We start from the raw sequence: 16030 nt of genomic DNA, 5'->3' as shown, positions 1-16030 counted from the left end.
AGGGGAGTGGTAGATTTGGGGAGGGGGGCGGGAAATCAAGGGACGGATTTTCCGGGGGGGGGGAGGGGGGCTGCAGGAGTGTAGCTTCAGGGCCGGCGGACGGTCAAGTGCCGGACAGTCAGGCTTGGTAGCAGCTCAGTCATTCTCTGAGCCCAGGGGACAGAGGGCAAGAGGTTTCACAGATTTCATATTGGTTACAGCCAGGAGGGACCATCTGATCATCTCCCCTGACCTCCTGTCGATCAGAGGCCCGTGTGGAGCCGAGGACTCGGGCTGGACTAAAGCATTCCAGTCCTCAACAGCGTGAGCCACACGCAGAGTCCAGGAGACCAAGGTGCCATCAGGGTGGGATGTGCCCAGATGATTCCAGCAGGTAACCTGTGCCCCCCACTACCAAGGCAGGCAGCCCCCTGGCCAGGTCCTTGCCAGTCTGCCCCCTGGCCAGGTCCTTGCCAGTCTGCCCAGAAGGAAAATTCCTTCCCAACCCCAAATCTGGCCATCGGGTAGACCCTGAGCATGTGAGCAAAACACCAGCCTGGCACCTCCTCAGAGGGTTCTTTGTACCATCCTGCCAGGGGGGCCAGCTCCAGCTGTGGCCAATCACAGAATAGGGTTGGAAGGGACCCCAGGAGGACCAATCGCCAACTAACTCCCTGATGCTTCCAAGGAAAGTGAAAACAACAATCCAGCTGGCTAACTGGGCATTTGGGGGAGGGGATCCTGCCTGACCTCGGCACAGACCAGCTGAGGAATGAGATCTGATTATTGCTTTTGGCCCTAGATTTGAGGCAGGTGGACAGACGGGCTCAGGGTCAGGCTGCACAAAGGGTAAAAGTGCAGAACTGGTACCAGGAGAAACATCACTGGGCAAAGCCAACAGCTTTTGTTTACGAGCTCCTAGGCCTGCGGGGCTGGAGGAGAGTTGGGGCTGAGAGAGAGAAGGTGGAGAAAGCTGGCAGAGAAGTAAAGCGGTTCGCTAGAGGAAGCAGTGTAGCGCTGACCGTCTCCTGCTGAGCAGCGGTGGGTGGCAAATGCAGAGGAGAGGAAAGCTGGGGCTGCCGGAGGGCAGCAGAACCTATAGCACCAACCGCCAGCGACGACAGGTCCAGAGCAGCAAGAACGCCAAGGCCAATTAAACTCTCCCTTTGAGCTTTGGCTTCTCCCCGCTTGGCACAGGGAGCCCTGGCCCTCTTTGCAAAAGCTCCTGTGTGGCCAGGGGAGGGTAGGCTGCCCCAATGATTACGGTCCCCACTGACCAGGTCCCAGCACTGTTCCCCCTCCAAGGGCAGTTTTCTAAATGAAGGACAGCGTGGGGGTGCAGATCAAATCGCGTTTCCTTTATTTCATTCGAGAAGAGTCATGTACAATTTCAATGATTTGGGTCCTGCAACCTTTGGAATTCTGTGAGCGGACAGGAACACAGGCAGCTGCGAGTCTCCTTCTGGGCCCGTCCCAGGTGGCAAGAGGGGATCTTGGACACGGGTGAGACTCCAGGCCGGCAGGTGGCAGCAAGCAGGGCATGCACAGGAGGGCACACCCCAGCCGCAAGCACCCCTCAACGAGACATACAAGCATGGAGAAGCGAGGCCCCTGCCACACCCGTCTCCCCAGGGGGTCCTCCCACTGGCACGCTGCACGCCCTGTCTCCAGCAACAGAGGGTTTGGGGTGTTGGGAAAACTCCCTAGCAGGCTGCAGAGTCCAAGGAGACAGGCTTTCCTAGGCTACCAGAGGAGCAGGACTGCACTGGGCTGGCTGATCCTTTGGGGGACAATATGGCTCAGCCTGGACAGTGGGTTCACCAAGCAGCTTCCACTGCCCCCCACCAGGGCTCAGCTCGGTTAATATGGCTTTTACAGACGTGCCTGAGCATCTCCCCGCTCCGGGTCATCTCCCGTCTAGGCTGTGCTAGTGGACGGAGCCAGGCTGAGAGAGAGCCTCGCCCATCCCCAGCATCTAAGGGAGCAGCCAGGCCTCTGCTGGAGAGACTGCCAGGCAGCGGGCTCGCTGCTGCTTCTGGCCAGGATGGTGGCGGTGATGGAGACTGGCCCAGTAGCACACAGGCTGGCTGAGACCCAACCAGCTCGTTTCACAGAAGGCCTGGCCCTAGGCACACAGAACAGGAGGTTAAAGAGTAGGCTGCTCCCTTGAACCCGGAGCCAGTCGAGGGAAGGATGATCACTGCTGCAGTCTAGGACTGAGAATCTCCTAGCACCAGCCCACCTGGCCGCCAGCAAGGGCTGGGGGGAGCGTGGAATGAGAGACGCTGCAGTCTGACACTATTACACTCCAGCTCCTGCAGCCTTACACACTGCTCCTGCCTTTGCAAGCTGGGGCAGAGTCGGCTCGGGGGTTAGATCTTATCCTGGGCAAGAGAGCAGCCTTCCCCTCGTCCAGCTGGGTGAGGAGAGAACAGCTCCTCCTCCTGCCACAGGCTCTGGGCCTCCCGCCAAGTGCCAGGACAGCGCTGTACCTGGCCCCCGCCACGCCTCCGGCCCGTTTTACACACTGACGGGAGGGGAAGCGGATCCGGAGAGACAGGCTCCCCTACAGGCACAAGGAACAAGTGAAATGAAAGAAACGCTCCCCGCACCCCCCTCCTGAATTGGAGCCTGACCCTGTCCTATTTCCTTCCCCCGGGCGTCAGGGCCTGGCTGCCAAAGCCAGAGGTCACTGAGCCTGCCCCGCAGCCGGCCCTCACTCAGGCATCCCACGGGAGCTGGGCTTGGCCCTTCTCTCCACTCCCCGGTCTGGGTAACTGGAGAGGTTCTAGGGCAGTGGGCCACCCCCCCCAACAGGTGTGGCTTGGGGCGCCAGGGCCCAGCATGCAGCACTCCCTCCTGATCCCAAGGGCCAAAGCAGAGTGATGCCTGCTGGGAGCTGTAGTCCCCAAGGCCCATGCTGCCACGTTCAGTGGAGAGGAGAGTGGCTCTGTTCTATGTTGCAGCTCTTTGGAAAGCCGCCAGCACATCCCCTCAGCTGTTAGTTTAGGGGGGCGGCTGGGAACAACTGACACGCTGTCAATGCAGGTTCGCTCTGGCCAAGGGGGGCTCTGGACGGCTGCCCCCTGGGCAGGGCAATGGATCAGAGCACAGTAGGTGACCTGAGGCTGCGTGGCGAGATTCAGCAAACTAAGTGACAGCGGTTGGGGCCAGAGGAGTGAATGGGGAAGAGAGCTCGTGGGCTGCTACACGGCACCTCAACACCAGACACACGAGGGCTGAGGCTCTAGGCTAGCCTGGCCAGGCAGCCACTGATGTCTATGTGGTGCAGTGGACACACCTGAGCCACCACCCTTCCAGGGGCTGCTCTTCCAGGTAACGTCACAGTGAAGACCATGCCAGGCCCAGGTGGGGAGGCACAGTCAGCAGCTCACTTGCCAGAGTTACAGGCCGGGGGTCAGGGAGTTGGACATGAATAACCAAAACTAAATCACAGGGTGCATAAAGCTTGGACATGTCACCCCAGGGAAAACCTCCCCAGCTACCCCCGCGTCTCAGCCTGTGCAGACACCTGCTCCAACCCCTCAACGCAGCTACACTGAAAACGCACTGTCGGCACCGTCCTTCGTCACGAGACACGAGGAGATTAACGACGTGACCGTCGTCCCCAGTGCTCCAGAGAGCCAGACTCTAGTGTCCAGAAATCATGGCCAGGGCCCAGTTCTTGATGGCTAGCGTTGTGTTCTGCAGGTATAGCCAGGAGGAATAGGTAAAGCTTGTCAGCTGTTTTCTCATGCAATCCCACGACACTTCTCCACTAGAAGAGTAAGGAGAACAGGTTACAGGCTAACAGCATACAGACACCTGCTAAGCAGACCAGCAGCAGCAAATGCAGCTCTTATACCCACGCAAGCCACTAAAGGGGACAACCGAAATCTACTGCAGGGAAAGTCCACTCAAGTTTGTGCACAGACACCCATGCACAACGTCAACAGGACTTCTCCGGCATTCCCTCGACCCCACCAGGCAAACGCCAGCACCTCTGCTTGCTAGTCCGTGCCTGTCCGCTCACCGAGGGCAGCAAGAGAAAAAATAGCTCAGATCCTGGGGGATGAGCTCCAGCACAAAGCCCGAAAGAATCAAACACACAGAATCACCTGCCTTGCTACAGGCAGCTGCCAGTTCCGGGGCATTTCACATCACACACAAATTCATGTACCTGAGGCTGTGCACTCCCAGCCCACAGCAGCAGAGTCCATGACCACGAAGCGTATGGGCTGGGCAGTATTTTAGCCAGAGGGGAAAGCCCCAGGGGATTCTGGAGGAAGGACAGACAGGCTTGGGGCCAAGGCACTGGACTGGGAGATCTTGGGTCACACCTCAGTTGTGTCACTGACTCCACATGTGACCTCAGGCATGTGCCTGAATCCAAGTCTCGGCTCCACCTCTGGAAATGGTGATCACGGACACTGTCCTGACTGTAAACTCTTTGGGGCAGGGACTGTCTCTTACCACGTGCCCCCGCCAGCACTTCTGCAATAGCCACTAATCACTCCCGTGGCTCTAGTTCTAACATTCCCCTTCTACAGAACTCGAACGTGGACCCAGGGAATTACTCATGAACTGCTCCTCTTCTTTCTAAGCAAGGGCAGACGGGCCTGACCCCCGGGACAGTGTAGCCTCCCCTTTCTGCCCAAAAGCTCACAAACAAGACGAAAGGAACAAGAACAAAAGCCGATCAAGCGGCCAGTGCTGCTCACTTGCAAGCGTCCACACAGAGCTCCCATCCCCGCTCGAGGGCTGTGCCTATGGATTCCAGCGCCGGCAGCAGGCAGCTCTGCAGGAGGAAGAGTAACAGCTCCTTGATGCATTCAGCAAAGTGCAGCACGAAGTCCGGAACCCGGGCCTGGAGCTGAGAGCGAAGGGGCAGAGAGCAATTTGCTTAGCAGGGGCAATGTGCTCGCATCAGACAAATTCCACGCTGGCTGCAGCCCGTCAACACCCGGACTGCAAGGGCTCTCTCTTGTCTGGGGAAAGAAACCTCTTCACTAAACCCCACCTCCTGAGATGTAACAGCTGCTACAGCAGCTTCCCAGACATAGGTGTAGCCTCGCCCCCACTGGCACTCACACTGCTATGGGCCCAGCCTCCTGGCGCTAGTTCAGATCCCCACATCACAGCACAACGGGTTCTCCCTAGCACACCCCTGAAAGACTATCGCCAGGGACAGCTTGTTCAGCAGCCTGAACCACCCGCTCCTGTCACTTGTCTGTGACGAGTGTGACCTGGAGTCATTAAGCAGAACAGGCAGTGCTCTGCACCCGAGCTGGTGAGCGGGCAGCTAATGCAAGTTCTTCCTCACCCACTCGATGAACCAGGGCAGGTTGTCTTTGACCCAAGAGATCTGAGAGGAACATTTCCCAGAGACGTAAACTGCAGTCTCATTGGTCTTTGTCCAAACCAGTTTCAGGTTTGGTCCCAACACCGTCAGCACTTGGGAATAGTAAACAGGGACGTTCCTCTCCAACCAGCTGGAAGAGAGAGCTAGCGTCAGTATCTGAACAGCGAAGGCAATGAGGGGAACGGAACTACAGTGAAAGCTGCCTTTAGAGACCAGGCGAACAGGGGAGCTATAAGGTTGTATTAGGAACCTTGGGGACCATTCGCGAGTGGCTTTCCAAGACAAGGGGATTTCCTAATGGCTGTGGTCTTCAGTGCATTAGTAACCCCACATGCATTCATGCACCTTTGGCCCCTTTGCTTAATTAAAAACTGCCACTGACCTGTATCCTTGCAGGGAGTAATGGGACACTTTGTTCCAGGCTTGCTGGGAGACCGACAGGATGCCCGAGGAGCGAAGGATGTGAGCAGAAGAAGCTGGAAAAGAACAAATGACTCTGGGAGAGGAATTTAGACAAGGTTGGCCTGACTCGGCAGCGCTCGAACACAGCATGCTCTGCAAGCTCTCCCTCCCGGGGCTGCAGTCTGTGCAGCTAGCAGGAAGTTCCGTTACCGCGGTTAGAGCGGGGCAGGGGCTACTCTGTGGTGGGCAGGAAGTCCTAGGCACACAGGGAACCCAGCGCGGAGAGCAGCCTCAGGGAGAAATAGCTACTCAGCAGGTACAGGTGGTTCTGGGAGAGATGACAGCACCAATATTTAGCATGGTTTCCCAAGGGCCACATGGAGCCACCCTCACGGGGGAAGGAACGGAGGCTGCTGGCGTTGCTTTATGACCTTGGCTCTGAGCCACGTGACTGTGCAGAGGCAACACACTAACATCTTACTGCTCAGGTAAGAAGGTGGTCTGGGAATGTTGCAACCTGAGGAGGTTGTGAAGGCTGGGACTAGAACAGCGTTTAAAAGGGAACTGGATAAATTCATGGAGGTTAAGTCCATTAATGGCTATTAGCCAGGATGGCTAAGGATGGTGTCCCTAGCCTCTGTTCGTCAGAGGATGGAGATGGATGGCAGGAGAGAGATCACTTGATCATTACCTGTTAGGTTCACTCCCTCTGGGGCACCTGGCATTGGCCACTGTCGGTAGACATGATACTGGGCTGGATGGACCTTTGGTCTGACCCGATACGGCTGTACTTATGTTCTTATGTTGCTGAATGTTTGATGAGCAAGGCTGTGATTCTGTCACAGAGGTCGCTGAAGTCACAGATTCCATGACTTCCCGCAACCTCTGTCACTTCCGCAGCTGCAGTGGCCAGAGCAGCAGCCCCGGGGAGCGCCTGAGCATCAGTCCCTGGGGGTGGTCCTGGAGGCTGTCGGGAGAGCGGTCTCCGGGGGCCTCGGAGCAGTGAGTCCCCACCACTGGAGCAGGGCCCCCCCCCAGAGCAGTAGGGCCCAGGAGCAGAGATTTAGTAATAAGTATTTATAGCAAAAATCATGGACAGGTCGTGGGCCGTGAATTTTTATTTATTGCCCATGACCTGTCCATGACTTTTACTAAAACACAGCCTCACTGCTGAGTGAATGGTGAACAGAGCCATACGCCCCCGTGAGTGCCTGTGCATCCCGGGTGGAACATGCTCACCCCTGCTGGCTAGAGAAGGGATGAAAGCAGCCACACAACACAGGTAACAAAACCCACAGATTCCCAACAGGGAGCCACGCGGCCCTGGAGGAAACAAGGTGGCACAAACTCTGGATGCAAAGGAAGAACTTGCTGGGGAAATCACGTACTCAAACAAATCCACCAAGCCGATGGAGGATCTGATCTTAGCCGGGTTTCAGTGGGGGAAGGGCTTACCTTGAAAAGACCCCTGTGTCCTGATATCATGCACCAGGAAGCCAGCAGCGAACACCAGAACCACAAGCAGCAGTCGAACCCAGGGGAAGCCACGGCCTTTCATCTTATGCAGCAGGTTCTTGGAAACAGAACAAAAAGTAACTGATGCTGCTAAACGCAGCCGGTTCCGAACTGCTTAACCACAGACTACTACATCGGAGAGTTGGGTCATTCTTTTCACTTCCCCCTCCCATCTGTTGTGTTCCGTTCAGTCCTCCGGCTGCCGGGCGCACAGTGCCTGGACTTCTCGGAGCCCTATGCAGATGGTGCCACACTTGCGGTTAGCCACACAGTCCCCTTCTCAGCATGTGGCCGCCTTGTTTCCCGTTGTTTTACACAAGGCGCCAGGCTCCTCTTTGCAGCGGGAAGCAAGGAGAAAGAGCCAGCAGTGCCCTGCAGGCCCCTCTGAGCACCACTCCCAAGCTGCACTCTGAAACCGAGTAACTCCTACCGACACCAGAAGAGAAAGGCAGGAAAACAAAACAGCCTGAGGACTCCCGGGCAGCGTTGGAAATCCTCTCCTATCAATGCCAACCAGGCGCTGGGGATGTGGGGTTAGTTCCCAAGCCTCTTCTGGCCTCCCTGCCCCAATACCGCCCTGCATGGGAAAGCCACTCACCTTGCAGGTGGCATGGCAGGCTGCTAGATCCTGGAGGCTGTTTGGTCCTTTCACGGCAAGTTCTTCATTAGTCACTTTGAATGAACGAACCGTTTCCTGGAGAGATTTTCGCACCTTGAAGAAAGAAGGACACTGAGTTCCACAACACAGAGACGTAACACAACACCCCACTTGGGCAGAACCTCCGGGGTACCAAAGCATGGCCTACAGGGCGGCCACACTGCCCTCTCCGGTGCAGAGCGGCAGCCCACCCAGAGCCTGCTCCCATGCTGACCCCAGGCCAGTTAATCAAGCCTCACTCTCTATCACACTTCTACCCCCCCCAGGCAGCCTAAAGCCACCCCCCCAAGGAGTGACACTGACTCTGTGTGAGGGGGTCTGCACCACTGGGCGTGTTCAGTCAGCATGGGGCGGTGACCACAGCTGCTCTGGGATCTGTCCCACCGTCAGCGCAGCGTCTCTGCCCAATATGAGCACTACACTGGCAGCAAAGTTTGGGCAGCCCAACTTGTTCAAACCCCTGGATTGCAGCCAGGGGGGAGGTCAGTTAGGTCACAGGTAGTCCATTCCCCTCCTCCCAGGAAACCGGGGGGAGTGGTCTCGCCTCTGTTCTCCAGTCTAGTGTTAAATGTTGCAATTCAATCTAATGTAAAGTCCAAGAGCTGCAATCCAAAGGGCAGACATGGAAGGTGGGATGCACTGGGAAGCCCACAACAGGCATTCGCTATGGCCATGTAATTAGAAACTCCCTTCTGGCAGGCCTTGGAAAGAACGTGGGACCTGACTAAAGACACACCTTGGCCTGGGCTGGAGGGCAGCATGGGACAGCGGAGGGAGGGAAAGGAAACCAGACGTTGAGACTGGCAGCATCAGCAGCGCGAAGGACACGGTACGAGGCAAGGCCTGAGACGCAGGCAGGGAAGGGCCAGGTTACACGGCACTTTGAAGGCGAGGAGACGGTCTGAACCACCTCGGTCTATACTGGTATGTTAGAAGGCTCCCACCCCACAGTGACCAAACACCTCCCCAGTGACAGGACCCGCAGACACAACAGCCCCCGTGAGGCAGTGAGATCGCATTAGCCCCACTGGGAAAGTGACCTCAAAGTAGGCATGGCAGGATTCGATTTCTACAGGTAACCGTTGATTTCACCGTACACAAACTGCCGGGAAAACGTTTCCATCGACAAGTGAAATTTACAGGTAAGCAAAGTAAGAAAGATACGGGCCGAGATCTCAGAGTTTCATTGAAAGGTATTTACTAGGTATATTTTCACATGCAATGCTGACAATGGGTTTTAATGGTTATTAAGAATTAACTCTGACTCTCAACATCACCTGCCATTAAAAATTATTGTCTGACCCCCAGTATCTCCCACACCGGTGAGCGTTTAACAATAAAAACAATGCTTAAAACAAACATCGCTACTGTCTGTCGAAATGATAAAACAGCAGCGATTCTGCCCAGCTCGCTGCAAGGCAGAACCGAGACCCGGCAAGATTAAGCAACTGCCCAGGTCACACAGGGCGTCGACGGCAGAGCTGGGGTTGAACCCTCATCTCCTATGTGCCAGTTCACTACCTTCTCCTTCCCTCCAGCACATCCCGCCCCATGGAAAGGGACGGTTTCCCCATTGTCCTTGCCCCCCAGCATATCACCTACTTTTCTGGAGGTGCTGTCCCAAGACTCCAACAGATGGGTCAGGAGCAAGCTGTGGAGCCAAAGGAAAGATGTCTCAGTCTCTCTGTGAAAGGGTGGTGCCCGCGGGCTAGTGTCCGCGAGGAGGAAGATGTCCAGCCACAGAATGCAGTGATAAGGGACGTCTTGCCCCTCTCTTCCCACAGGCTGCTTTTGCTCCAGCTGTTCTTCCTCGCATGGTCCCTCCCCAGCTCTCACTTAGAAGATGTCAGGGCTGAGCTGTATGTCCCAGCCTGCCAGTATGTCCTAGTGGGCTCCATGGAGTTTCCAGGCAACCTAGATGTGCTTATGGAGGCCCAATACTGCAAAGGGTCACAAGTCACGTGGAAGAGAAGGCCTGGACCACCCTGAAGGCAGCAGTACCTGACTCAGTGCCACTGCACCAGCATCACAGAGTTCATGCTCCAATGAGGAGTGAAGGGACACGTTGCTGGGACTCAAAGGAACTGACACAGGTGGCCCCTGCCTGCAGAGAAGGGAATCTCCCCAAATAACTCCAGGAAGCCCAGCTCTGGCCTTTGCTGAAGCTGTGCAGGACGCAGCTACGCAGGGAAAGCACGTTAGCCAGGCTGGCTGTGCCCCGAGCCCTCAGCTCTGCTCAGACACCTGCTCTTGGTTTCAGGAATTTCTTCAGAATGGCTCATGTTCCTGAGTCAGCATCCCGGCTTGGCCCAGGGTGGTTCTAGGGGAATCTGACAGTTACCCCAATGCTCCGGCCCTAGGCTTGTACACAAGCAGACACACTGGGCTATCAGGTAACTGCCGCTCTCCAAATCATTTCTTGTTAAACTCATCAGGCTCGTTGTCAGTTCCTCCTGGGCTCGCTGCCATCCCAGGGCGGGTACCTTCCTCTGCCCACCACTCCCACCCCGTCAGAACATCAGCTGTGCTCACTGGGGAGCCCATGTCCTCCAGAACAGACGCTGAGCCAAGCCCAGGCAAGAGGAAGTGGATCCCCTGCCTCCTGCTGACTGTTTCTGCTCATTGGCATCGGCCCTGTGCACACGCCTACCTGGACTGGGAGAGGTGTTTCGTGTACAGCTGCCGCCAGACGCTGAAGCTCAGGGCATCCACGCTCAGGCACTCGCTCAGGCAGATCAGGAGCTGCGCAGGAGGAAAGCAGAAAGACTGGATGGCTGCTTGCTACAACTTCAGCGTGTCTCCAGCCCTCCCTCGGGGAGGCTCAGTTCAGTCACGCCGCACCCCAGCTCTGCAGCTCAGCTGGCCAGGCCAAAAGCTGCGCATCTGCTTGTTGACCGAGTTTGGGACCTATGTGCAAGTGACCTGACTTCCAGAAGGGCTGAGCAGCCACAGCTCTCCCTGAAGCCAGGCCCACTCGCCTCCCCACTAGCGAGACGGCGTTTCTGCTCGTGTGGCAGTATTTGGCTTCCCCAGTTGATAGAAGCAGCCCTGGTTCAGGGCGCCATCTTGGACCACCCAGCACCACTATGCAGTTCAGGTTATTTCTCGACCCTTTTCTCTAGTCTAGTTCTCCCATCTCTCTAGCTACCTACTGCCAACGTACTAATCACCATGGTATCTAGGCACTGGGCCCCTCACACCTGTACTTCCCTCCAAGCACAGAAAATGGGGCTTGGCCTTTTTTTGCTTTGTTGCGATGGATAAAGAAGCCCTGAAAGGTGTTTTGTTAAAAAATCCCTTCTTCTGCCCAGTCTTTCCTTAGCGAGATCTGCACAAACAAGTCAGATCATCTTCACTTCACTGGGGGGCTGCAGTGTGAGCGGGAGCTTTCTCAGCCCTTAGCTGATGGGCTGAGGGGGTGGGTCTCTGCACCAAGAGCTTTTCTCCCAGCTGCTGGGAACGAACGGGTGTTAAAAAACCAACTTAGAGCGCCCGGAGAATTCTCATCTCAATCCAGTCTCCTTTGCTAGGTCTCTGCTATCAGTCCTAGCGGTTCTCTAGTCATCCCTACGTGTCTTCCAGGAGCGACGCAGTGGACAAGACTTGAACGTTTAACGTAAGAGCTAAGCAGAAGGCCAGCATTTTTTACAAGCCCGTCAGACCTCCTTTATCCACCCTAAGGCAGCAAGAGAGGCAAAGTCCACCCCCACCCCCCTTGTTAAGGCAGCTCTCTGGACTGGCTGGAACTGGGCTCGAAGAACTCACCCACAGGGCATCCCGGCCCGAGGCGTGCCGCCCTCGCCTCACTTGGCTCCCGAACGGTGCTAACTCCGCACAGAAATCTCACGCTCAGTCAAGGCCCAGCCGTGCCAAGAACAAAGAGGAGCCCAAGCACTCTGCCGACTCCCCAAGCGCTCACCTCATTTCTCATGTCGGCAGGGCAGTTTGGAGTGGCTCTGGACAGGAAGGAGGGGAAGTAGGTGTGCAGCGTGGTCTCAGGTTTAGCGCCAAACGCCAGCACTTTCAGCCTGGGGTACAACTGGCGTAACTGCTCCTGCAGGCTGAAGGACAGATCACATGAACACCTCTGCCTTCTTTCCAGCCCTGTGTGCTCGGCCTCACTGAGCTGCTCAGGGGAACACATGGCAAGGCAGGGCGCACGCCTGGGAGCCAGAACAGGAGCGAGGAGATGGCTCTCCAGCGGGGCTGCTGGCGAAGCGCGATTGTTCTCTCCTCCCAGTCAGACAGCACCCAGGATGCACCGAGCGTTACCGAGCACCCAGCCAGTGCGAATGTCGGCGCTCGAGTCCTGCTCAGGACCATGAGGAGGGAATGGAGGGGTGGCGAGCAGCCGCAGTTTCAGGAACATAACATTTCCCTCCCCTTTGCCAGTGTATCGCCTCTTCCAATCCCCTTGCCCTTCCCCCGTCATTCTCTTGCTTTTCAGTTCCAGCCGCCTCAATCTGCTCAGCCTTCACAGACACACCCTTCCTCCCAAGGCTCTCTAGACTTGGACCCTCACACACTCCCCCCGCCCCCGAGGAACGGCAATTGTGCATCCAGCTGCTGTGCCATGGCTTTCCCTTGGACAGGTGCAACGGGAGCTATAAACAACTGTTTCCAGCACGACGCACGCTCCCCCAGCTCCCTGTCTGAGCAACGATCTGGTCTTCAAACTGGCCGTGAACCAGGCCCTCTTTCATTCATTCACAGCGTGTCTACCACACACACGTGCAAGCCTCATTAGTTACCGGAAAGAGCTCCGTTAGCGAACCAACAAAGGTCAGGTAAATGAAGATAGCAGCAGTCGCTCTCCTGAGCCCACGCCAGGTCCCCAGCTAGCGCCGCCTGCCTGGGAGGACATCTCACATGCTGCGGACACCTGCCCAGCCAAGCTGCTTTTCTCACTACCCATTTCTTCACTTGCTTGAAATAAAGCCCCAAGGGTTGCAAGTCACCTCTCCTGTATCAAGACCGGGGGCAAGTCAGCCATACCTGGGTGATAAGGAGTTGTTGGGCATAAAGGCAAAGTCCAAGAGTGGGAAAAAGTCCTTTGGTCCAATCATGCCAAACCCTTTGGTCAGGTTTGTGTGCGTCCTGCAATGGAAAAATGTCAGGACAGAGGTTACAGGAGTCATGTCACTGCAGGCAGGCAGCCAGATGGGAACCCCTTGGTGAGCTGTTTCCAAGGACTGTGCATGCTCCCCCCCACTCCCATCACGAGCACCTGAGCTCCAGGATTAGACACGAGATTAAATCCAAACTGCCTAATTTCAAAGTGGGAACATCAAACAAATCAGCCTGTAAAGAATGTCCTTTTGGACCCTCGGCCGTGCAAGGCTGCTTTGCTGTTAGCAAGCGGGGAATATTCTGCTAACACTCTTACAAGGGATTGCTTCCAGAACAGCAGCAGCTGGTACAAACATTCACACGTTTCAGGCCTCAGACGCAGGGAAGATGCCAGTTCATTCCGAGAACACAGCTGCGGTGGGAGCGTAGTGTGTGGGTTTCAGAATCACCCCGCAGCTATTCCAGGCCCCGTTTCGCTGTGACGCATCACTGGCTGCTGAACAGGTGGAGAGTTGTCTTGTATACTCTGCAGCACTCTGTTCTAAGCAAAGAACCAAGCCCCTTGCCAGCTGCTCCACAGGCCCAACTCTGAAGCAGTATTAAAGGCTGCACCTTACAACACCCCATGCATCTGGAGACTACAACCCCGAGGCCGTGAGCTAAGGATAACAGCCCACCCCCAGGAACTCCCTCGGGGTTGCGCTGATGCTGTACTTTTCACTCCCACTCTCCCAGCATGTCTTCTTGTGCAATACACACTGCCTTTTGTTCTACGCACTCAGCCTCATACCAGACCGGCCTTTGACGAAAGTCTCTCTCCCCCACCCCCTTTCTTCTTTCCAGGCGACAGGCAAAAGAAACAATGGGCTTGTGCACTTGTTTGCTTCTTTATAGTGAAGGGCTGGAATGGGGAGGCAAGAAAGGTGTTTGTGCTTGTTTCTAACATTAGGAACATAGGCCTTATCTACTCTTCCTGGGATTCTATGGACAGCCAGCTACCTAGCAGGACAGTGGCAATGGAGAGAGCATACAGTGAAACCTGCCAGAAGGGCTGGAGCATTTACTCAGGCTTCCAAAGGCTGAAGAATCTGGGGAAACACCACCCAAGATCTGGCTCACACATGACAGATCTGTAAAAAGCGACAGAGTCCTGTGGCACCTTATAGACTAACAGACATACTGGAGCATGAGCTTTCATGGGTGAATACCCACTTCGTCAGACGCATGACAGGTGTGACGTTCCCGGGGAAAAGACAAATGGGGGGAAAACCCTTATTTAAAGTAAAAACTTTTCAGGAATTCTCTTCTGTTGCTCTATGGCGGCTAAAGAACACATCCTCTTTATCCTTCACAGATCACCTTCAAATGGCTTTTCTAGAGCCCGTGCCCTAACGCAGGGAATGGAGAAAGGACATCTTGGGGACGGCATGTCGTCTGCCCTCCAAACTTCTACGCTACAGGTGAAAACGGCTATTGTGTGGCTGTGTGCACAGCAATGAGCCCATGCTCACAGTCCTCATTTCCACCAGTCTGCAGGAACGAGAGACAGGAGAAGACACCAGAAAACCTGGATCCTGTGTCTGAAGGAGGGGAAAGGATAATTAAAGAGCCAGAGGCATTCGTGAGAGCAGCCCTCCCCCCCAGCTGCAGTCTAGATTCAGCCTATTCATTGTGGAGCCCGTCCCTGAAAAAGTCTGTTCACTCCCTTCATGGCTCCTGGGTGCACGTCCCCTCTTCTCCTTCTGTGCCCAGCACTTAGCCCCCGGCGTTCTCTCGGGAATGGACAGTGCACAGCCTTTGAATAAGGACCCCGCCACGGTCCACTAATGCGCCGCTGCACAGCCTGGCTACCTCGGAGATGATCTGTCTGTCCCGGTAGTACCGGCACAGCTTGCCACCCTCGGCTACTCTGCAGCCTCTCTTCCCAGGCCCTTCAGCCAGATATGCCCTGCACCTTTTCGTCAAGGAAAATTAAGACAAATTTGAACCCAATTTATCTTCTGCTGCTGAGATGTCTAGTCCTGGGCTCTGTGTTGCTGGTGCCAGTGTTCAAGGCGTCAGTGACAGTTCCATTGGGCTGTTAATTACAGGACCTACTACACCAAAATGAGGCCATAAACCTGTAATCCTAGTTTATGGATTCACGCAACACTCAGTATTTGTTAGCACCATTCAGTATTCTCTCCTGCCCAGGAATCTTCATCCAACACCCAGCCCAAGCGTAGCTGGGGGGAGCCTGCTCCATTCTCTCCCCAGGTTTGTCAAACACAAACGAGCACAGTTGCACAACAGAAGCGTCAAACCCCCCCCACACACTGCTGTTGGGGAATTTTCAGTCGTTTTCGAGACAGAATGTCGTAACTAGGCACTGCCGGCAGCAGCAGTGGGACAGACACCAGCTTCCTTCAGAGCACTCCATCTGCACAAGTCAATCCGTCGGCTGCCAGCACCTCCCACACCCAGTGAGCAGTCCGCAATAGACACGGCCCAGTGAGCTCCCTGACTCACGATGAAAACTGGCCAAAGCTAGGTTCTCTCTTGTGTCACTTGTTTTAGATCTGGGTTGCTGCATTAGCAGCTGGCCAGGAACATGAGGGCTGGACCTAATCGGCATACAACGATGCAGCTCGCAGCTGCCCCGATCTTTGACACAGGGCACAGCCACGGCTGCTTGATGCTGAATGACAGCGTTCACGTCTCGCGCTCCCTGCTCCTGAAGGAGAAGCAGAACACCGCTATTGATTCTCCAGAGGAGACCATGGGACACTTAGAACCAATCCTGCTCCTCAGCCATGCAGGGCTGCCAGGATTCTGGCTTTAGGCAGGGAGTAGTCAGCACCAAGTTACAGAAAACAGACACGCTAAAGGCTAAGCTAACGAGATACAGTTATTACTGGGACTTCATTTAGACACTGTCACCCCACTGAGGCTGAGGTCATGGGTCAAACCTCACTGCAAGTCTAGGGAGCCTCACGTTTCCAACACTATGCCAGCGTGACACACCGTCAACCCCTGGTGAGGGCAGGAGCTCCCATCCCACAGGT

At 55.6% G+C, this 16030-nt stretch overlaps 1 protein-coding gene across 1 annotated transcript in view; it reads right to left on the bottom strand.

Annotated features, from left to right (window-relative positions):
• Positions 1 to 1316: 1316 nt before the first annotated feature.
• Positions 1317 to 16030, bottom strand: part of TMEM214 (transmembrane protein 214) — a 60891-nt gene continuing 46177 nt past the window's right edge. Inside the window, exons 10-19 of the mRNA XM_039530853.1 lie at positions 12912 to 13013; positions 11836 to 11977; positions 10567 to 10658; positions 9519 to 9567; positions 7857 to 7970; positions 7199 to 7316; positions 5724 to 5817; positions 5303 to 5471; positions 4701 to 4852; positions 1317 to 3757 (exon numbers count right to left, since the gene is read on the bottom strand). Of these exons, the coding sequence (XP_039386787.1) occupies positions 3631 to 3757; positions 4701 to 4852; positions 5303 to 5471; positions 5724 to 5817; positions 7199 to 7316; positions 7857 to 7970; positions 9519 to 9567; positions 10567 to 10658; positions 11836 to 11977; positions 12912 to 13013 (1159 nt within the window). The 3' untranslated portion in view covers positions 1317 to 3630. The remainder of the gene's footprint in view (positions 3758 to 4700; positions 4853 to 5302; positions 5472 to 5723; positions 5818 to 7198; positions 7317 to 7856; positions 7971 to 9518; positions 9568 to 10566; positions 10659 to 11835; positions 11978 to 12911; positions 13014 to 16030) is intronic.

Source organism: Mauremys reevesii, linkage group 3 (assembly GCF_016161935.1).
Source record: "Mauremys reevesii isolate NIE-2019 linkage group 3, ASM1616193v1, whole genome shotgun sequence".
Lineage (NCBI taxonomy): Eukaryota > Metazoa > Chordata > Testudines > Geoemydidae > Mauremys > Mauremys reevesii.
Note: the sequence above shows the minus strand (reverse complement) of the source record. Positions and strands in the feature narration are given on the sequence as shown.